The sequence below is a fragment of the Erythranthe guttata genome, chromosome 11 (genome assembly GCF_056151865.1).
Source record: "Erythranthe guttata isolate IM_541 chromosome 11, IM_541, whole genome shotgun sequence".
NCBI lineage: Eukaryota > Viridiplantae > Streptophyta > Magnoliopsida > Lamiales > Phrymaceae > Erythranthe > Erythranthe guttata.
This window is the reverse complement of record NC_142543.1, coordinates 210,327-231,520: the sequence shown is the minus strand read 5'-3', so window position 1 is coordinate 231,520 and position 21,194 is coordinate 210,327. Positions and strand designations below refer to the sequence as shown.

The window sequence follows — 21,194 nt, the reverse complement described above, 5'->3', positions numbered from 1 at the left end:
AACAATTTATACAAAATGATCTTACCTAATCTTATCAACCGCCTTTTTGTATAATCAAGATTACTTATAATTTCGTCTCTTGACATTTGACATTAACTAAATAGATTGGTGATCACGGATTCGACTAAAGCTTGTCCCATCTCAGGTCAATTGATGGTCAAATGAACTTCGAAAACAACTTTTAAAATCCGATAAAAAAACCGAAAAACGAAAAATCTATTATTTTGTTTGTAATTGGTAAAATTAGTAATAGAAGAAACTAGTATGTAGATGTGTTTTGAGTGATCCCTTTTTGTGAAGCAATGAATAAATCCACAAACATGTTGGAGTTTAAAAAGAGAGTGTGAAAAAGGGAATAAAGGATGAGCTTTTTCAACTTACTTTGTATGACTAATTAGGCAATGGGAATAAATGATGAATGGTAGAGCATATGTTCTTGTCAAAATCCAATATCCCACATACAACTCGTGACCATATTTTCTTTCTTCTAGATAAATAAAATTAAAGAGAGCAATTAATGAAGTAAATTAAATACCACAAATAGGAGTATCAATGTATTAGACATTAGGGTTAGTGTGGTAGATAATGTATAGAAATGGTGATCCATTATAGCCCAAGAAATTAATAAGACTGACCCATATTTACATTTGCATAGCACTAACTAGACTTGGTCCGGTAAATAAAATAATCATGTCCGTTTGTGAATGTTTTACAAGCCCACACACTCACACCAAATAATTAACTTAACACACACTAAACTCACTCACAAAACAAAACCCTAGTTAACTAATATCAACAAACTTATATGTTGTTGGAACTCCAAATGGCATCTCCACAACTCTGCTTCTTAAACCATCCATGTATAAAAGTTTAAAACTCAAATTTATTATTATTATTATTATTATTATTATTATCCGTTAATTTTGTGATTTAATTAGACGCTTAACTATGATCAGCTTTGACCATTTATTTATCTGCTAGCAACAAACAAATATCAATTAAAATTGTCCCAATTCCTAAACAATTCCCGGTGCAAGGGACGGCCTTAATTATATTATATCTGTAATCATATAATATATAATACTTTGTACTGAATTAAGAAGCCTGATCTATAAATATGAAGTTGCTAAGCAGAAATGTAAATCACATTCAAATTAAAAACATACATACATAGTTTCTTGCATTTCTCAAATATTATAAGTTATTACAAAGCTCTTGATTAAATTTGCACTAAATAATATTTGTGCGAATTGAGTTCTCATGGAAAAATACATTATAGTAATATTAGCACTCTCATTCGCCTGCCTTTCACTTGATGCGTTCGAGCCGAGTCCCCTTCAAGATTTCTGCGTTGCAGATTCCACTACCTCCGGTATTTATTTATATATATATGATTATAATTAACAACTTGTGATATTATTAAAATAAATGTGTGTAATTAATTATTGATAACATTGCAGCACGAGTGAATGGACATGCATGTAAGAATCCATCATCGGTTGGAGCAAACGACTTCTCGTTCAGCGGCCTTCACATGCCCGGGAACACATCAAACCCTAACGGCTCAAAAGTGACACCTGTCACAGTATCACAGCTACCAGGCCTCAACACACTCGGCATATCCATGGTGCGTATAGACTACCTACCGTGGGGGATTAATCCTCCGCACACGCACCCCAGGGCAACCGAGATCTTGACAGTGATAGAGGGATCTCTACAGGTAGGGTTTGTGACGTCAAATCCCGATATATAATGCCCTCATCACGAAAACACTCGTGAAGGGTGATGTGTTTGTCTTCCCCGTGGGACTCGTGCACTTTCAGAGAAACGTGGGGACCGTAAATGCGGTTGCCATAGCTGCATTGAGCAGCCAGAATCCAGGAGTGATCACCATTGCTAATGCTGTTTTCGGGTCGAAGCCCGATTTTAGTGGTGACGTTCTTGCTAAGGCGTTTCAGGTTGATAAGAGTGTCGTCGATCAGCTTCAGACCATATTCTAGGAAACAAAAAAAAGTTATTAATTATTATGTTAATTTGCCAGCTGTACGTGTGATTTGAGTGTTGTGTATGTCTGCTTACCTTTTATTTGTTGTGTGTCTGAAAATGCCAGTTTTAATTTTTATTATGTTGATTTATGAAATAGTTCTGTTATTGTTTTCTTTTATTTGAAATGGTCATGTTATTGAATTTTCATTATTTATCAAAGACCTGATGATTCATATATGATAGTATAATAATTACTCAAGACTTGTCTCCTCATTAGTTAAGCAAAAGATCTAATAATAAAGCTAAAATATCATTTTCTGATGAGAGATAAGTATTAACCACTACATTATTAATTCCCAATCCCACTTTTTCTTTTTCTCCAATCAAAACGACAAAGTCAACAAATTTGTCCCATGAACTTTATAATTTCCTGCACAAACATTTACAAATGCATGTATCCACCTATAATTATTTTACCTTTACCCCAGGCAGTTGTACCATTTTGAATTTCTTACATTGACTAAACACTATCATCAAATCAATTATTAATTGTCTTGATCAATGATGATATATATATATATGCCCTGCAGCCTGCATAATAATAATATTCATGCATGCAACAAATCCCAAATCAATCTTCACTATATATACACATACAACTCAATTATTATTTTCTCATAAAGAAAAAAGAGTAGCTAGAGATCTAGAAAAATGCATTCTTTTCCTTCATTAACCCTGGCATTAATTACTACAGCCGCCATATTAGTTCTTCAACTTGCTCCACTCTCTGAAGCTCAATTAAACTCATCATTTTACTCGAATTCATGCCCTAATGTTTCCAATATTGTCACCACTGTAATCCAGCAAGCTTTACAGTCGGATCCTCGTATTGGAGCCAGCCTCCTTCGTCTCCATTTCCACGATTGCTTTGTTCAGGTCGATCGATCTTCACTCCATATATCCACTTGTTCAACAACTTTCCTCCTCCATTAATCATTCAATTTTTTTTTTTCATTTATTTAAGAATTTATTGTTGTATATATATGTATAATCACCAGGGATGTGATGGATCAATTTTGTTAGACAACAACGTCAACGGAACAATACAGAGCGAGAAAGACGCAGCTCCAAACACAAATTCGACTCGAGGGTTCGATGTTGTGGACAATATTAAGTCCGCCGTTGAGAATTCTTGCCCAGGCGTTGTGTCGTGTGCAGATATTTTAGCCCTTGCTTCTCAATCTTCTGTTTCCTTGGTACTACTGCCCACATATGCACCTATTCATTTAAATCATTTTCTTTTAAAATTAGATATGTAAAAATAAAAATCAATTTAAAAAAAAAAAAAAATTTGGTGATTAATAATGAAGGCAGGAGGTCCATCATGGAATGTATTGTTAGGAAGAAGAGATGGAACAAGTGCAAATCAGGCGGGGGCCAATACCTCCATTCCTGCACCTTTCGAGAACTTGACCAATCTCACTGCCAAGTTTTCTGCTGTCGGTTTAAACATTACCGATTTAGTTGCACTATCAGGTATGAATTAAATTAAATGTGTTTCTGTTTTAATTACTCTCAAAAATTAAAACACATACATGCTGCTTGCTGCAGGTGCGCACACTTTTGGGCGTGCGCAGTGTAGACTGTTCAGAAACAGGCTGTACAATTTCAGCGGCAGCGGCGGCCCCGATCCGTTGCTGAACGCCACCTACTTGGCCAGCCTCCGCCAGATTTGCCCGCAGAACGGCGGCGGATTCTCGGTGGCGGATCTCGATCCGACGACTCCCGATACATTCGACGCCAATTATTTCTCAAACTTGCAGAGCAATCAAGGGCTCCTACAGTCCGATCAGGAGCTGTTTTCGGCTTCCGCCGGTGCACAGACGACGTTGCCGATCGTTAACATGTTTAGCGGGAATCAGAGTGCGTTTTTCCAGAGCTTCGTGGCGTCGATGATTAATATGGGTAATATTAGTCCGTTGATTGGTGTTAATGGAGAGATCAGATCCAATTGCAGAAGGGTCAATGGGAGCTAATTATATTATAAATAAAGCCCGCTTTCTTAATAATTGATTCTTGTATTTAAGTTTGAAAATGTTTATGCTATATTTGTCTACTTTCAAGCAAGATATTCGTACTGTATTATGGAAATGCAAATCTTGATTATTATGTTAAGAAATTAAGAATGATGAATAAATATTACCGTTCAACAAACATTTACTATTCAGTCCTTACAGAAATTTGCCAATATTGTCCATGTTCTACAAATTTACTTTCGATGTAGCAAGCACACGACAAAAGTACATCGAAAGTAAATTTTATTCGTTTTGACGGAAATGAATAAAAATAAAATTTTATCATTTTTTTAATCAAATTTTATCAATTAAATAAGAAAATAAACAAATGTGATGCAACCGAATAAACAACTTGGATCTGTTGATCATGTCCAATTTTAACTCAAAATTTGAGCCTTTCTTTTAATGGGTTATTATTATATCAGGGAAAAGTTGGCCCAAACTACATGTTCCGATCCACTGAGTCGGCCCATGTCTACGTGTATGCTGACATGGCACTGACGTGGCCCACCCCCCCACTGGTATCCAGCTGCACCAAAATTACTACTTGCAGAGAATATCTCCCTCTCTCTCTACAGCTTCGTTTTGAGTCGAACCCAATTCACACAATTAATTATCTCATCCCTCCCAAAACCACCCCTAAAAAATACAATCCGGATCCCTGTTCAACCCGGGCTTCACTGAAGAAAGGTGGTGAAAATGAATAACGACAAATCCATTTCAAGAATCTCACATCACCGCTTCTTCTATCCATGACCTAAACCCTCAATTTTTCTCTCCTGTCAACTCGACGAATATACAATCCTTCTTTTTTTCTCTTTCAGGTCAACTCCCTGTATCTGTATCGTTCTTACTTATATTCTGTTTTTTGCAGCAAAAAGATCGAATCTTGTTGGCTTTTTTTTTTTTTTTTTTTTTTGTCTCAGTAGAGGCGGAAGAAACCCTTGGTTTATTTGTTATTGTTTGTGGCTAGAAATCTTTATTACTTCGTCTTTCGTGTTTGGATTGGCGAAAGATTTTTGATTTGTTCATAATCGAAGTGACCCACCCTCTTTGTTTTCTTTTGCCCCTTTTTCAATTACGAAGATGTGGGCTTTTTGATTTGGTTGACTCGCTGGAATAAAGCTAGGGTTTTTTCTTTTCTGCACCCCATCTCACGAGTTGACCGGGAGCAATTTTGGGTTTTGATTTGCAATTGAAGTTGGTTTAATTCTCTTAGCCTTGATTTTCGCTTGAGTTAATCAGTTGAACTAGCTGGGTCTTGGAATCTAGACTCAAGAAATTAGGTTGTTGTTTCGATGCAACAGTAGAAATGCTGTTTTCTTGCAACTGCAACTAGGGTTCAAATCCTTTTCTTGAATTTAGGAAACACTTCCAAGCTTCATTAGTTTGGACACAAATCAGAAAGTTGTCTCTGAAGATAAGTGTCTTTTTTTTTTCCTCGTTGTAAGGGAAAAATTATCGTGGCCCGTGAATCTCAATGGCAGAAGAGAACACTAGTACAATGAACCTCGATCTCAATTTAGGACCTGTCGATAATTCCAGTGATGATAGTGGTGAACCTCCATCAGGGTCCTACCCTAATGTCACTATGAACTTGGAGGATTGGTTAGACGATCCAGTTCAACGTGTTCGAGAAGTCGTAAGGAACAGAAATCACCGGTGGCGTTCGTTGTGGAGGCAACTCCCGATCCCCACCGAAACACGAAACCTTGCAAGGGAATTAATCGGTGGAGATTTGCCGCACATCGGCGAGGGCAGTGTTGCATCTGACGAAAGGCCTGCTGACGTGGCCAACAAAGCCTGCGAGAATTGCACTGGCTATGTTGAAGAAGATGCTCTCGGTAAGAAGAAGGATGGGGAGAAAAACAACGGGGAAGAAGGGAGTTTTTTCGATTGTAATATATGCTTAGATTTGGCTAAAGATCCAGTTGTTACTTGTTGTGGTCACTTGTTTTGCTGGCCTTGTCTGTACCGATGGTTACATCATCATTCGGATGCTAAAGAATGCCCTGTTTGTAAAGGAGAGGTCACTGTAAAAAACGTGACCCCAATTTACGGTCGAGGTAATAATCACACAAAAGAGCCCGAAATTGATTCGAGTCTGAAAATCCCTATTAGGCCAGCTGCACGAAGAGTAGAGAGCTGGAGGCAAGCTATTCAGAGGACTGCTTTCACTATTCCAATGGAGGAAATGATCAGGCGACTCGGTAGTACGTTCGATTTAAGCCGCGAGTTATCGCAAATACAAAATCGAAACTCGGACAATCCACGCGAATCACCCGAGAGAAGCAACACCTTGCTGAACAGAATCTTGACTTCTCGAGCTATTCGCAGAGAGCGGGGGCCACCACCCCCAGATGATGTCATTGACTTGACAGACGTCGGCCCCACGAACTACGAGACGAGGGATAACAATAATAACAATAATAACAACCGGAGGCTTTCGTCTATGTTGCTTAGGAGATCGAACTCGCACCGGGCGGCTTCTTTGTCTAACTTGGCTTCTGCGATAAACTCAGCTGAGAGTTTAGCTGCAGTAGAATCGTATTTCCACATAAATCCTGTGGAGAGAAATCAAGAACTGCCACCGCCATTCGATGACAGGGATTCTTTGTCCAGCATAGCTGCAGTGATACATTCGGAGAGCCAAACGGTGGATAACGCTATTGAGATTGATTCGACTGTTTCGCTATCGACTTCTTCTTCTAGAAGGAGGAATGACCCTTCTAGAGTTTCGGATGTTGACAGTGGAGATTCGCGTGCGCCTCGGAGGAGAAGATTGAACTGAGGATACCGAAAGAAGAATAAGATAGATTTTATTACAGGTGAAGCCATGGTTTAGGTACTCCCATTGAACTTTTTTTTTCTTTCCCTACAGTCTTAAAGTCATTAATAGTAGTATATCTATCTATTATGTGATGTATGTGTTGCAAGTTTTGTTCACTAGAGTTGGGCATATTTTTAATTTACCTGCATTGTAATTGAATGTTGTAGTGTTGTGATGTGATGTGATGTGGCATATCAAATTTGTAATGTAACAACCAAGGTTGATTTGTTAGTTGTTCTACTACTTTCTGATTGTAACAATTTATCCAGAGATTTCATTATTACAAGAGAATTGGGCTCTTCTTCTTCTTCTTTTTTCAATTTTTTTATTTTATTATTGCCTTTATTTGTTGGAATTTAAAACTCATATTAGCTTCTATTAAATTATTAATATGTTGGCGTGGTGGTGAAATTTAATTGTATTTATTATAATACGGTTGGCCTCCAACGTTTTTGTTATGTGCACGGTAAAGTTTATTTATCTATTATCATCTATATTCTATGGTGCACGAAAACTTCTATATTCACGCGTTCTTTCGTATTGGAAATCGAAATGCCAGCTTTTCCGCCAAAAAAATCCAAAACTCGTTAGCCATCTTGTAACAAAAGAATTTATTTACACTAAAAATCAATTCTTTATTTATGACAAAGGTTAGAAAAAAATTATGTAGGAAATGTAACAACAGCGTCGCTTTGGCCGAGTGGTTAAGGCGTGTGCCTGCTAAGTACATGGGGTTTCCCCGCGAGAGTTCGAATCTCTCAGGCGACGCTTCTTCTAATTTTTTATATTTTTCATTTACTGTTTGAATCAAATTCCATGTTTATTTACTTTTTAAAATACAAGCAAGAACAAACGAATGATCCGAATGTGCTTAATCCATATCCGTTGTTATAAGATTTGACGCAGCACTGCAGCTCTTCGTCTGTGCTTCTCCTTCAGCAACAGCTATTGCAACTAAAACATAAAATCGAAACAAATAAAAGTTTGCAAGTGGAATGAAGTAGTGTGACACACTGATGTAGGTTCGTTTTTGTTTATAATTGTACGTGTTCGTTTTTTAAGTGATAAAGAAATGAAAATATAAACATGAGAGAATAAGAACAAGAACCCGAGAAAATATTCGTTATAAATTCTGTTTACTCTATATGCCTCTATTGGATGCATGTGGTATTTATATAGTCTTGATTGATGAAATCTATCTGTTTTTAGGATCGAAAATCCCATTTCGATTTTACATTTATGGTTCACAAAATCTATAACGAATAATAGCATTATGCAATTTTAACACACAAATTAAAACAAAGGAAAGTAGCTATTATTTCTAAATTCTTTGTGAATTTTGTTTACTTTGATCTCTATGCCTTATACAATTCATGTTGCTATACTTTCAACTGCATAGCGTACACTTGGGTTTATTTGAAGTAAGAAAATTGATTAAGAAGCTAATTAATGGATCAACAATTATAAAAGCAAGAACAAATGTATGATCCAAATGATGGACCGGATGTGCATTGCCCGTTTCCGTTGTAAGATTTGAGGCATTGCTCTCTGCAATTCGAAAGTTGGCACCCGCTCTTGTCCAATATCGCTATGCATCTCCTTTGAGCATCCACTTCAACAACACCAACTACTAGTGCCACTGCAAGTACACTCGCAAATTCATTTTTATTAATCATCATATATTGTTTTACAACTCTAATGTTTCGAACTCAAGATAATTAAATATTCGTAAAAATACCTGAGAGAACAAGAAAAAGAAGCCAAAAACACTTGGCCATATCTGAAAAACTTGATTAATTTTATGATCTTTTTTTTTTCTTTTCGATCTCTATGCGGCCTCTGATCCATTGGATGTACGTTGGAGGTGTTTATATAGTGTGGAAGAGCTGATGAAATGTATAATCTGTTTATAATATAGGTAGGGATAATCCCATTTTGATTTTATTTTTTAAGGTTACTACAATTTCTCAATATAAGATTATTAGCTTATTACCATCTATATGCAAATGTAAAACAGAACAAAGGAAGGTAATATAATTATATTTTTTTGAAATCCGATAATCATATTTATGTATAAATTGAATTGTGATGTTTATCCAACACAAATAAAAAGGAAAGTAAATTATAGTACATTGGTGCTATTTACGAAATACATTTTCCCTTAATTAATATATTCTTTGAAATATAAAATAATAATTGACATTTATAAATGACAAGTAGGACACACGCATAAAGGGGTAGTGTGGAAAAAATGGAGAAAATGATACTTATATTAAGTTACGGTAAATATATTTTTAGCTTCCATTAAATGTAATCATTCTAATACTTGCAATTTGCAACATTATTTTAAATAATTATTTTAAAAACAAATAATCTGACAGGAGATTGGTGAATTAGGACCGTCCATGAGAATAAAATTTATGTAGGATGGTAAAATGATTTGGGAGAGGTGCAAGAAGAAGGCAGGCACGCATGTTTCAGTTAGTTTTAGCGGTTAAGGAAACTTGCATGCGACTTTCCCGCGAAATTAAGAAAAATAAGCCTTGTTCACTTTTTCCCAAAAAAAAAATAAATAAAAAAATTAGACACAAAAATAATCTTTGACCATTTTCTTGCCATCTTTCTGTCTCTTCACAGGTTCATTTTCTTGATTCTAACTCGTCCATTTCTTATTTTTTTCTTTCGTGGTTGTTGATTCATTCGTATGGGATTTTGGTAATTAAAAAAATTGTTGGTTTAAAGATTGATTTATATAAATTAAAGAAGGTTGTATTGTATGTACGTGGTTTAATTAATTCAGAAAGCAAAGAATGTCGTGTTGTGGAGGTGCAGAAGATGAAACAATCAGTGGTCCTCCGGCAAACAATTACAGTACCGCCCCGCCTAATAGTGCGTATGGCCACGGAGGAGGTTACATATTAATATATAATATATATATTTGTTAATTAATGAATTAGATGCAGACTAGTCCTCCTATATATATAGATATTAATAATAATGAAATGTGTTGTTATAGGTGGAGGTGAAAGAGGAGAGCCAAGGTCATCTGCAGCAAGAGGAGGTGCGGGGGCCCCACAGAAAGTATTGCCGATAGAGATACCAGCTCTGTCGTTGGACGAGCTTAATAAAGCCACCTCTAATTTCGGATCGAAAGCTCTTATCGGAGAAGGCTCTCTTGGCCGTGTCTTTTACGCTAAGCTCAAAGATGGTCAGGAATCTGCTATCAAGAAGCTCGATACCTCCTCCACTGACCCCGACACCGACTTTGCTGCCCAGGTCGGTCGGCCGGATTTATTAATATTAAATGATTTACATCGACTTTGCTAATTTCCCCCTTTTTTTTACGATAATGTAGCTATCGACGGTATCGAGGCTTAAGAACGAGCATTTTGTGGGATTGTTGGGGTACTGCCTGGAACCAAACAACAGAATATTGGTGTACGAATATGCGACAATGGGTTCTTTACATGATGTGTTGCATGGTAGAAAAGGTGTGCAAGGTGCAGAACCGGGGCCCGTGCTGACCTGGAGCCAGAGAGTGAAGATAGCATATGGTGCTGCAAAAGGTCTTGAATTTCTTCATGAGAAATGCCAGCCGTCGATCGTACACCGGGACGTGAGGTCAAGCAATGTTCTGCTTTTCGATGACTTTGTAGCCAAGATAGCTGATTTCAGCTTCACTAACCAGTCTTCCGACACTGCTGCTCGTCTTCACTCGACTCGAGTCCTTGGAACTTTCGGATATCATGCCCCTGAGTACGTAAGCTGATTTCGTAATTACGTACTTGTTCTTGTTAATAATATCGTATATTCGACAAAAGAATTAATTGGTGTATATGTATATGAATATCATGGTTAAGGTATGCGATGACAGGGCAGATAACGCAGAAAAGCGACGTATACAGTTTTGGAGTGGTTCTTTTAGAACTACTGACTGGGAGAAAGCCTGTTGACCACACCATGCCCAAAGGCCAGCAAAGTCTTGTCACTTGGGTATTATTATTATTATTTTTCGATATCATCAGTTTTCGTAACTAAATATCCGATTATCATTTTTATCGACTTAATATAATCGGATATTTAATCCATCATCCAGGCGACTCCAAGGCTGAGCGAAGATAAAGTGAAGCAATGTGTGGACACTAAGCTAAATAATGATTATCCCCCAAAGGCCATTGCAAAGGTATACTATATTATATTCTCATTTTCTTTTTCCTTGAGGAAACTTTAAAAGAAATTAATTTATATATATATTTTTAAATAATTTCACAGATGGCTGCAGTGGCAGCACTGTGTGTGCAATACGAAGCAGATTTTAGGCCAAACATGACTATCGTGGTTAAGGCTTTGCAGCCGCTTCTCAACTCGAAACCGGCTGGCCCTGCTGATAATGCCAATGCATAAATTATGTGTAATGTAGGCTATTGATTAACGTATTAATGTATGGATGGATGGATGTAATATCCGACGAGCAGGCCCGGAGATGTTTTGTAATATATATATGCTTACAGTTACAGCAGTCAAATTAACCATTTTGTTACTTTAGTGTTTTTCTTTCTTTCTTTTTTTAATTATATACATGGTGCTACTGTATTTATTTATTCAAACATATTATGCAGAGGGAAAACAACATGTCAAAATGATATATCAGTAACAATAACTTTTTTTTTTGATAGGAAAGTAACAATAACTTGTGCTGTGGAGTGAAATGTGAAGTAATAAATGTCATGTGCTTCATAAAACAATTTGCAGATGCACATGTTTGATGTGTTTTAAGCTGTAATGAAAATATTATGCAAGTTTTTTTTTCAGGAAATACTTGCTTATCAACTTTGTGACACATGACTTTATCAGTTAGAAATCGGGGTACGAGTCCGATGGATCGGTTCGAAATTAGCATTCTCAAAAACTAAATTCAATTCGGTTCAAGAAATTTAGAAATAAAAAATTGAGAAATTGGAATGGAAAAACATGTTCCAAAGTTGCAATGCTAACTTATTTGATTCATCTATAGTACAATAAACTCATAACAATATTAATATTAAATTGGGATTATTTAATATTTTGAGGTTTTAGGTAAAAAAGTAATAAGTCTAAAGATTAGGGGGCGAAGTGGAAATTTGACTATAGTTGTGCGACTGTTCCCGGTTTCAGTTTATTAAGCTAGAATCAAAGAAAAAGTAAATTCATTAAGAAAGTAGTAAAATTGGAAGAGAAAAAAGGGGAATGGCGGCAGTGGAAACAGAAGCAGAAACAATGGAGGTTTGGAATAGAGAAACGGTGCCAACGGTGATGAAGATTGTTAGTACGAGACTTCCTCAGAGAGACCTAATTTCCCTTTTGCTTGTCAGTCCCTCGATTCTTCGGAATCTCATTTCCCACCCTTCCCTGTGGCTGGTAATTTCTTCCTCATTTCTATGTTAATTTGAAATCTTCTCTCGTCTTTAATCGTACTCTATACTTGCTATTTCTAGAATGGGTGTTGAGTTTTCCGCTCAAAGATAGGTGCTGAAGATATTTGCCTGTGTGTTTTTCTTCATGTTGGGAATTAAAGATTGTATTTTGAGTAGATATTGTAATATATTGGATAATGGGTTTGATATTTTGGTCAGGTTCTTGATTTTCATGAGATGAATAATGCTGGGGATCGCCTTGTGGCAGCTCTCTCACTGGTCAATATTTTCTTCTCACTTTCCTTTATCTATTTCCATGGATGTTTTCTTTTCTTTTATTTTTCCTGATTGTTGGGTGGTTTCTGGAGAGAGAAAAAAACACTAGGAAGAGAATTGAAAATAATATAATCCACTCGTTCTATCTGAAAAGGTATGCACGAGAAAGGAATCGCTCCTAGTATTGGATTTATTCAGTTATGTTCGCTCATTAGTCCAATGCACGTTACAATACTTGATTTTCTGATAACCCGAACCACTCAAGTTCTAAGAATAATTATCTTGGAAGTATAAATTACTTGAAATATACTGCATTGTCGGCGCATCACCGTTTATTTTAATGTTAAGTAAATTGAAGCAAGTACCTCACTTGTCGGGTTGATTTCTAACAAAATCGGCAATTATCTTTCAGTCGAGATACCAGAATGTGAAGCATATAAACCTCGAGTTCGCCCGTGATATTGAAGACAAGCATCTTGAAATTGTTAAAAGCAAGGTGCTATTTCAAGCTTCCATATTTTGTTGACTCTTTAATTACTTTGGCTTTGTTTTCGGGTGTGATGTAACTATGCAAAAACAGTTGTACCGGTGCAATAGAAGGATTGAAACTATAAGATTCACCTTTTTTTTCTAAATATATCAATTTTTATGACTATACTTGTCTATGCAGTGTGGACATTCTTTCAAAAGCATAGAGGTTCTTAATTTGAATGGCTGCCAAAAGATATCCGACGTGGGAATTGACCTTATAACATACAATTGCCCGACATTAAAGGTTTTCTCAATCTACTGGAATGTCAGGTACTTTATGCTTTGCTGTAAAAATGTATACACTGTTTTTCTACGTTTAGGGATTATGTTGAAATAAAAGTTCACGTCCAAGAATTATGGACTTAAGATAATATTGTGATTTCAGGGTTTCAGATATTGGAATTAGGAACTTAGTGAAGAACTGCAAGCTCGTGATTGATTTAAACCTGAGTGGTTGCAAGGTATAATGGAATGGAATATACTTGTTTTTTCTGAGTTCCTACGTTACTTTTTTGTCTGAAATGACCGTCTTAGCCAAATTACAGAATGTGACTGATGAAAGCTCGAAATTGATTGCGGAATCTTATCCAGGTTTGCAGCACTTGAACCTAACAAGGTATTTCATATCACCGTGTCTTGGCTGATGAGTAATTGGATAATATATATCAACTCAAATAAATATTTCAGACGAAGTGGTTCGCGTTTCCATTTCAAAAGTCAAATAAATAATATATCGTGTACAATGAATTGATGTATGTAGATGCATCAAGCTGACAGATAAAGGTTTGCAGATGATATTAACCAAGTGCTCCTCACTTCAGAGCTTAAATCTTTATGCCCTTTCCAGGTAAAATAAAATAAAATAAATAAATAAAGCAAAGCTTTGTCGATCAAAAGTTTGCAATGGGTTACAGTTTCGGTATCTTACATTTTTGTGCAGTTTCACAGATATTGCTTACAAGAAGATATCACTTTTGATTCACCTTCAGTTTTTAGATCTGTGTGGTGCTCAGGTATGATGATTTTAGCCTACGCAATTATTCATTCAAAAATTGTTATATATTTGTTCATGTGCTCGATGAATTTACTTTTCAACAACACAGAATCTTTCCGATGATGGACTTTCTTGCATAGCCAAGTGCAAAAACTTAACTTCTCTCAATTTGACATGGTATGTTCAAATATCAGTGGCTGTCTTATTTATTCTTCTTCAGATCAAAAGCAAATTAGTTAACAGTTAAAACCCGAATGCGTGGTGTTGATTTACGAGCAGGTGTGTTCGAATCACCGATCAGGGAGTCTTAACTGTTGCAGAAGGATGCAGGTCTCTTGAATTTCTGAGGTAAGTATTTGGATATACGTTTGTTAGATGTTTGAAAATTGACAAAATTCGACCCTCTTCTAAATGTATATTACGGTTGATAATGCAGCCTGTTTGGAATAATTGGGGTTACAGACAAGAGCTTGGAGGCACTTTCAAGCTTCTGTTCTAGTACCATTACCGCTCTGGATGTCAATGGTTGCATCGGAATTAAGGTACTTACTAAGCTGTAATAATATGAGAATATGATCATTTAATACTGGTGTAATAATATATATGTATGTAATTGTGGTTGCAGAGAAGAAGCCGCGATGAGCTTCTTCAGTTGTTCCCAAAACTAAAGTGCTTTAAAGTCCATAGCTAATTTCTGGGATAGGACGGAGTTTTCATAGTCTGTGTTGTACGGCAAGACCCGAGCAGAAACGAACCGTATATCTATGTCATTGGCATTTATACAACATTTCCTACTATTTTTTAGTCGATTGTGACTGAAAGGAAAGAATCAAGCCTATGTAAGATGTCGAATATATATGCAGTACTCTGAAATTTTATCTTGCTTATAAAAACAATCATTTGTCATGTTTTCATTGTAAGTTTCGCAATTCGTACGACAGTCTATTGCTTACAGTACGACAGTTTATTTAATTTTTATTTTAAATCTGGAAGTGTTTGGTTTAGCTGTCATTACTGCATTCTCTCTGAAAGCGAAAAAATGTGATTGCCTTCTGCAACGATACTCGGTGCGCATCTGACTGTAAAACGGGATTGCATTGCACATACAGAATACACGTACTGTAGATATATTTCTATTTCAAAATAACGAATTAGGAAATGAGAAAATTAAAGAAAAGCATTATCATAATTTTTCTATAGAGAAGCAAGGTACATGATATAAATAAGCTCATTAAAGAAAAAGAAAAAAGAACAAAAAAAAAAAAGGACCCCCAGAAGGATACAACTATAGGTAGTTTAAAGAGGGGAAGGGGGAAAATTGATAATCTACAGTTACAATATCACTTCTTTCTTTAACTTAAACAGTTACAATTTATCAGCTACTACATTACTAGACTCTTTCTTCTTTCGGCCCCAGACCTGCAGCAAACAATGTCGATGATTAGCTTTTGCAGGATATTATGAAAATACCGATTTACGATTTACTGGGTGAAAAAATTTCTTCACTAATACAATTGACAAAATAAATTTTACTACATGGGGGTTGACTGTTGAGATGGTGATAAACAGAAATTCTATTTTGGGAATAATCACTTCAAACAAATAATCACTTCAAACAAATTCTCTCAAATAATCACTTTAAAACACTAGAAAAAAAAAATTCTATACTGAAAAATCAATGTAGAGAACTAGGAATTGAACTAGTTGAGAATTTGAGGGGGAGAGAGAGAGAGAGAGAGAGAACAGTGGGCGCACCTCATATCAGCGTCTAGTCCTGGGCTTGCAGCGGAATTCAGCTAAGAGTGCTATGTGATCTGAAGACCATTCTGGAGAAGGAAGTGCAGTATCTTTCCGCAAGCTATCCTCATCCAAAAGCTCCAACAGAGACTCCACCGTTAAGCAGTCGGCTATAACAAATAAAAAAAATCGAATCTCAATTAGAATCAGAGAGTCCCCATATAATGTGAAATCAGATAATGAAGCAATTTAAAAAAAAAAAAAAAAAAAAAAAAAAAAAAAAATTGTTTGTTGGAGGTAGTGCGGTGGGGTGCGAAAAAACAAAAAAAAAATGAACAACTCAAGTATACCTGAATAGAATATGTAATCATGAGTACCAATAAAATCTCTAGTGCAATTTGTAAATAGGGGTTCATTTGTAGCAGGATCTATTCTCCTCCTCTGATCTAGACCAAGTCCAACCCCAACTCTTGCAAAGGATGAGTAAGCACTCACCTGGAATAATACAATGCAGACAAAACAATAAAATTAGACATGTACATAAACCGCAAGTTTAACCAACAACTGTCCAACACTTAATTGAGATTCACTATGTTATTATACCAATGGCAGCTGATGCGTTAGTTTGCTAGACGGAAGAAGAATTCCAAGTGGGTCCATGGATAAGTCCGGATGATGCTGATCAACTTTCCCCATAGCAAGGAGGGCATGTGGAGCACTGTACGTATGTCCCGGAAGAAAACGAAAAAGAAAAAAAAATCTAAGGCATTTTACATGTATAACAATTGAAACTACGAGCTCTGTCCCTATAGTCGTAAAATAGAGGATATAGACAAAGCACCTTCCAGGAACAGAGTTGAAATCACCGCACACCAACATTGGTATATCTGCACTTACAGCAATTTTTTCCAGTCCTTTAATGAGTGTATGAACCTGAAATGGAGGAAAAGCAATTTGAATATTTCATGGAAAGAAAGCTAGTTAAGGGAGATACTGGAATCAAACAAGAACCTGCCAGAGCTTCACATCTTTCAACTCTTGATGCACATTTACATGTGTGTTTGCCTGCGTTGAGATAGAGACAGAGTAACATAACGACCATGATCACAAGATGCTCTACAAATAGCCCCAATATATAACTAGAAGTGACTGTATCAACAGGTATATGTCAAAAATTGTTGTCTACCATGAGGATATAAAATACTGCAGATTGATGCGTAAAAGGCTTCTGATAGAAGTTTTCAAAACATAACCAATTCATTCCAGAAGACAGCTAAAAACTTTACCTCGTGATGCTACCACCAGAAGTAGAGCATGATAATATAAGAAGGGAAAAATTGGGTGCTGGTGCTCACACCTCTAGTTTTTTACTCGCTAATTCCAACATATCAATAGAAGAAATTATCTTGAAAAAAAATATATATAAAATATATTGCATCAGTAATTTACCACGCAAACAAGCTGGCGCTTCCCAGGGACATCAATACCCTGGTTACCAAACTTGGCTTCTAGAACTACAATCAGTGCAACATTATCCTGTATGAAAGAAAAGGGATATCAAATTATATCTGTACCAGAAATGTGAGAGAACGCGAGAAATACAGTTTAAGAAGCAACAGTGAACTTTATAGATACGGTACCTTGATCAACCGATTCAAAGCATTTTTCTTCTGGGCGCTAGGAACCAAAGCATCAATTAGAGACCGTGCAGCTTTGTTGAACTCAACCTAAATTCATAAAAGCGAATGATTAAAAGGACAACGGAGGAGCTCTAATGTCACACAGACTGATGGCAGCAATTTTGTCACCTCGTATTTTTTTACATGAGAAAATCTATCACGACGGAAGAAAGTAGCACAACCATCAATACTGTTGTTGGGCCCAGTAAAAATCTGTGACAACAATAGCCAAGTACATCAATAACAGCACGACTATATCATTAAGATTAAAAAAATGGTTTGACAAACCTCTCCTGATTTCCTTTTAAATATAGCTTGATAACCATGTTTGTCTAGCTCGGGTCCGAAGAATTCCTCAAAATGATCGCTTTGAATCTGAAAGACAGGTAGAACAGGGAAAAAAAGGGTTAGAGAGTGTAAAACATTATGGAAATGATGACACGTGCACAATTCAAACTATATTGGCCTTCAAAAAAGGTAGAATTTAAGAAGCCATTTCTGTCTCAGGCGGGATAAGAAAGAATATGACTCCCTAAAAGTAAGGCTCGGCAAATAGTATTCATTTTTGTTCCTAACAGGTAAGTGAAGAATCTGTTAAATCCAAAAAAAAAGAGAGATTTCAATATAAAAGTAACTCCCACACCAGATACTCTAAACCATTTTATATGCCCCGCCAATCATAAGAAATCTTAAATCCAAAGCTAACTTCTAAGACTTTCAGAAAGCAAAATTGATTTTCCCACATGGTTATGTACCTCTTGAAGACAAACAATGTCAGCACGGTAGCCAACTATTTCTCGTAGTAAGTTTTGCCTGCGGTAAGCCCATGAAAGAGCCCAAGGGGGACAATAGCTGTATGTTTCATTAGTAGCATATACATCGGACAGTATATTGTATGAGAGCACTGTAAATGTCCCTGAAGATGAAATGCGACCATCCCCATCTTGATTCCCAGGCGCATCTATTCCGCTGACATAAACCATTCGGCGTGGACTCGGTGATGGTGCTGGAATGACGCGGGAAGTTAACAAGGTACTGGCGGACCCCACCACTAACTTTGTCTCAGCATCTACCACGACACACTCAAATTTAAGAACATGACCAATGTCATCAGCTGTTGGTGTGTATGTCTTATTACATCCAACCTCAAACCAAGTCTCACCACCCCTCTGAGTTACTGTAGCAGGGTACAAAGCAGTGTTGCCATTCGATAAGCTGGGATTTGATTGAGATGTTGTCATGCTCCCATTACCACCAGTGCTACTGAAGCGCCCGAAGATTTCTTCCTCCTCACTTCCATTTTCATTTACAGCACTGGCAGCTCGCTCATGTAGAACACGATGATGTTGCCAGGCATCAGAAAAACACTTGGTAGAACAGTGATAACTCTTAGCAACAGGTATTTTTGCCTTTACGCATCCAAGACATTGTAACGTAGCCTGCTCAGTTGGGTGAACACTACAAACTGCAACTTTTTTGTCACTTTGAATGCGATACCTGCATAGGAACACAGTTATTTGTACGTAAGAATACATTCACAACCGATGTGTCTTGATGTTGCCATTGTTTATACCTGATTCAATTATTTTAACAGATTAGGAAGTTTTAACTAAAGAGAGTAAGCGGCTCACATTTTTGCTAATATTTAAGCGAAAGTAAAACTTAAAATAATTCCCTTATAAAGGACATAAATGCGAAACAATTAGATGCAGTATGACACACGTTACAGCTAACTCACATAAAAAAAAAAAAAAAAAAAAAAAAAAAAGACAAAAGTCGAATCTTTTCTCCAGAAATCACGGAGTAATATTTGTGAGATCACAGGATAGATCAAATCAAATATCCATGTATTTACACAACAGAAATAAAGCATCAATAGCAGAGAAAAATAGACAATGCGAACAACTAGCAATGAGCAACCCGACAAGGCGACAACCTGCTTCCAAAAACTTGCGCAAAAAAATAATGAAATGCCAAAAAGAAGGAATGTCGAAAAAAAATGACCAGGAGCAATTTGAATTAAATTGAAAACAAGTAAGCAACATCACGCACTCTTATAACTGTGTTTCGGTGGAATAATTTCCCAACAAAATTATATTATATTAAGATTTATAACTTTCTTTCACCCTCACAAACTCTAATAATCCATCGTGATGGATCATAGACCTTTAAAAATAAACAAAACCTAATTGGAAACTAATCCCCTTATTTATCTACCTTCCTTCGAACAACTGTTGACCTAAAAATTGAAAAATCAAGACACCAGAAACCAGTTTTGAAACTAAAAAATGATACCCACATACATAAAAGCACAAATGCACAATAGAAAACTGACCATTTATATCGTAGGAAATGCCCGTCAATCGGGTTGAACTCAGTAACATCATCTGTGAAAACAGACTTATCAGCGCGCCTCAAAAGCACATAAGGAGTCAATTCACATCCCACAATTGGTATTTCGGACGGCAAGTGCACCCGCAGCACAGTCAGCATTTTAATCTAAACTCAATCCTATTCAATCTCTCAGCCCCTTCTTCTGACGTCTCTTCAAAACCTAAAACAAAGCAAATCGAATATTCAAGCATCAACTGTCGGCGGACTTGTGGCGGATCCGCCATCACCGGTGCGCGGCGCCTATCGCCAGCCTTGCGCTCTCAAAACCCTAATAAATACTTGAATTAATTGAGATCAATTGATATAAAACTATGATGAAAAATGGGAAAAAAAGACGATCTTGGGGGTACGAATTCAGGAAAATTTGACGATTCAAGGGAAATCGATAAGCTGGGGTAGGAGGAAATGTCTAAATGTGGAAGGGGGGAAAAACTGTGTGGAAAGTATAGAGAGAGAAAGCAAGTGGCAGGAAACCGATTGATTAGGGTTTTGCAGGAAAAAAATAAGAAAGAAAATGAAAAATTAAGAAGGGCAACTGGCAAAGACGAGGATGTAAAGGAGGAGAGGGTCGTCTTCACATATTAATAAGAGCGGAGAGAAATGTTGTTTACTATTTTAAACAAAATAAAAAAAAATAAAAAATAAAAAATAAAAAGTAAAAGGGTAATAAATGAATATATATGGGAAGTATCTTAATTATTATGTATAATAAATAATAAATAAATTGATGGAGAAACAGATCAGACAATCATTATGGAAAACAATTTTTATTTATTTTTGTAAAAGTTGACAATAGCATATTGAAATAATATCTATTTAGTGGTGGTCATAACTTGTATTTGCTAATACTTAATAATAATATGTTGTATCAAACTACTCAACAAATTTTGGATGTGGAATCATAATAATTAGAAAAATAACATTTTAACATACAAAAATATAAATGTTTATGGATAATGGTAAATGTATTTCACCAAATATAGCATCTACAAGACAGACGTCCACCTTTTTTTTTTCTTTTTTTGGTAAGAAACTCAAACGCTATTAATAGCAAACGAAGTTACAAGAGTCAAAGATGGGAAAACCCCATCACGAAAACAACAAGACCGAATTAATTTACTCGGAACAATCATAGCAATACAAAACAGTTTATCTATCATCACAAAATTCAAACACTACTACAACAAGAACCAGAGTTGACAAAGTTTTCAGTTTTATATGTTTGTGGTTTGCTCACTTTACAGGTTCATAATGTAACTACTATCTCGATTATATTTTTTCGCAGCTTCTTCGTTTTTC

At 36.2% G+C, this 21,194-nt stretch overlaps 5 protein-coding genes, 1 non-coding gene and 1 pseudogene across 8 annotated transcripts; 6 read left to right on the top strand and 1 right to left on the bottom strand.

The window, feature by feature from the left end:
* Window positions 1-1,260: 1,260 nt before the first annotated feature.
* LOC105976569 (putative germin-like protein 2-1) lies at window positions 1,261-2,128 on the top strand (annotated as a pseudogene).
* Window positions 2,129-2,589: 461 nt separating this feature from the next.
* Window positions 2,590-4,200, top strand: LOC105976539 (peroxidase 15). Its single transcript, XM_013001775.2, has 4 exons — window positions 2,590-2,922; window positions 3,045-3,242; window positions 3,357-3,522; window positions 3,598-4,200. Exons 1-4 carry the CDS (start codon window positions 2,698-2,700, stop codon window positions 4,020-4,022), a joined length of 1,014 nt encoding a protein of 337 aa, XP_012857229.2. The 5' UTR covers window positions 2,590-2,697; the 3' UTR covers window positions 4,023-4,200.
* A 383-nt stretch (window positions 4,201-4,583) lies between these two features.
* Window positions 4,584-7,192, top strand: LOC105976722 (RING/U-box superfamily protein). Its single transcript, XM_013001984.2, has one exon. It carries the CDS (start codon window positions 5,542-5,544, stop codon window positions 6,850-6,852), a length of 1,311 nt encoding a protein of 436 aa, XP_012857438.1. The 5' UTR covers window positions 4,584-5,541; the 3' UTR covers window positions 6,853-7,192.
* A 385-nt stretch (window positions 7,193-7,577) lies between these two features.
* TRNAS-GCU (transfer RNA serine (anticodon GCU)) lies at window positions 7,578-7,659 on the top strand. Its single transcript has one exon. It is a non-coding gene; the product is annotated as a tRNA-Ser (tRNA).
* Window positions 7,660-9,351: 1,692 nt separating this feature from the next.
* LOC105976543 (protein CYTOSOLIC ABA RECEPTOR KINASE 4-like) lies at window positions 9,352-11,518 on the top strand. Of its 2 annotated transcripts, none has more exons than XM_013001778.2 (7): window positions 9,352-9,528; window positions 9,692-9,801; window positions 9,908-10,167; window positions 10,247-10,647; window positions 10,752-10,884; window positions 10,988-11,074; window positions 11,164-11,518. In XM_013001778.2, exons 2-7 carry the CDS (start codon window positions 9,702-9,704, stop codon window positions 11,293-11,295), a joined length of 1,113 nt encoding a protein of 370 aa, XP_012857232.2. In that variant the 5' UTR covers window positions 9,352-9,528; window positions 9,692-9,701; the 3' UTR covers window positions 11,296-11,518. The 2 variants fall into 2 exon arrangements, with proteins under 2 accessions (XP_012857232.2, XP_088681122.1); XM_088824996.1 differs by having other exon boundaries at window positions 9,388-9,528; window positions 9,692-9,780.
* Window positions 11,519-12,056: 538 nt separating this feature from the next.
* LOC105976632 (RNI-like superfamily protein) lies at window positions 12,057-15,070 on the top strand. 2 transcript variants are annotated; one of them, XM_013001884.2, is made up of 12 exons: window positions 12,057-12,288; window positions 12,504-12,563; window positions 12,973-13,056; window positions 13,231-13,361; window positions 13,477-13,552; window positions 13,637-13,707; window positions 13,852-13,938; window positions 14,032-14,104; window positions 14,195-14,262; window positions 14,365-14,433; window positions 14,522-14,627; window positions 14,711-15,070. In XM_013001884.2, exons 1-12 carry the CDS (start codon window positions 12,118-12,120, stop codon window positions 14,774-14,776), a joined length of 1,062 nt encoding a protein of 353 aa, XP_012857338.2. In that variant the 5' UTR covers window positions 12,057-12,117; the 3' UTR covers window positions 14,777-15,070. The 2 variants fall into 2 exon arrangements, with proteins under 2 accessions (XP_012857338.2, XP_088681121.1); XM_088824995.1 differs by lacking the exon at window positions 12,504-12,563 and having other exon boundaries at window positions 12,064-12,288.
* Window positions 15,071-15,252: 182 nt separating this feature from the next.
* LOC105976631 (DNAse I-like superfamily protein) lies at window positions 15,253-20,683 on the bottom strand. The gene is made up of 12 exons (XM_013001882.2): window positions 19,837-20,683; window positions 18,257-18,998; window positions 17,790-17,876; window positions 17,631-17,714; window positions 17,463-17,549; window positions 17,272-17,358; window positions 16,834-16,887; window positions 16,664-16,755; window positions 16,426-16,540; window positions 16,173-16,317; window positions 15,841-15,992; window positions 15,253-15,504 (listed from the first exon to the last, which is right to left on the bottom strand). Exons 1-11 carry the CDS (start codon window positions 19,992-19,994, stop codon window positions 15,847-15,849), a joined length of 1,797 nt encoding a protein of 598 aa, XP_012857336.1. The 5' UTR covers window positions 19,995-20,683; the 3' UTR covers window positions 15,253-15,504; window positions 15,841-15,846.
* Window positions 20,684-21,194: the final 511 nt, after the last annotated feature.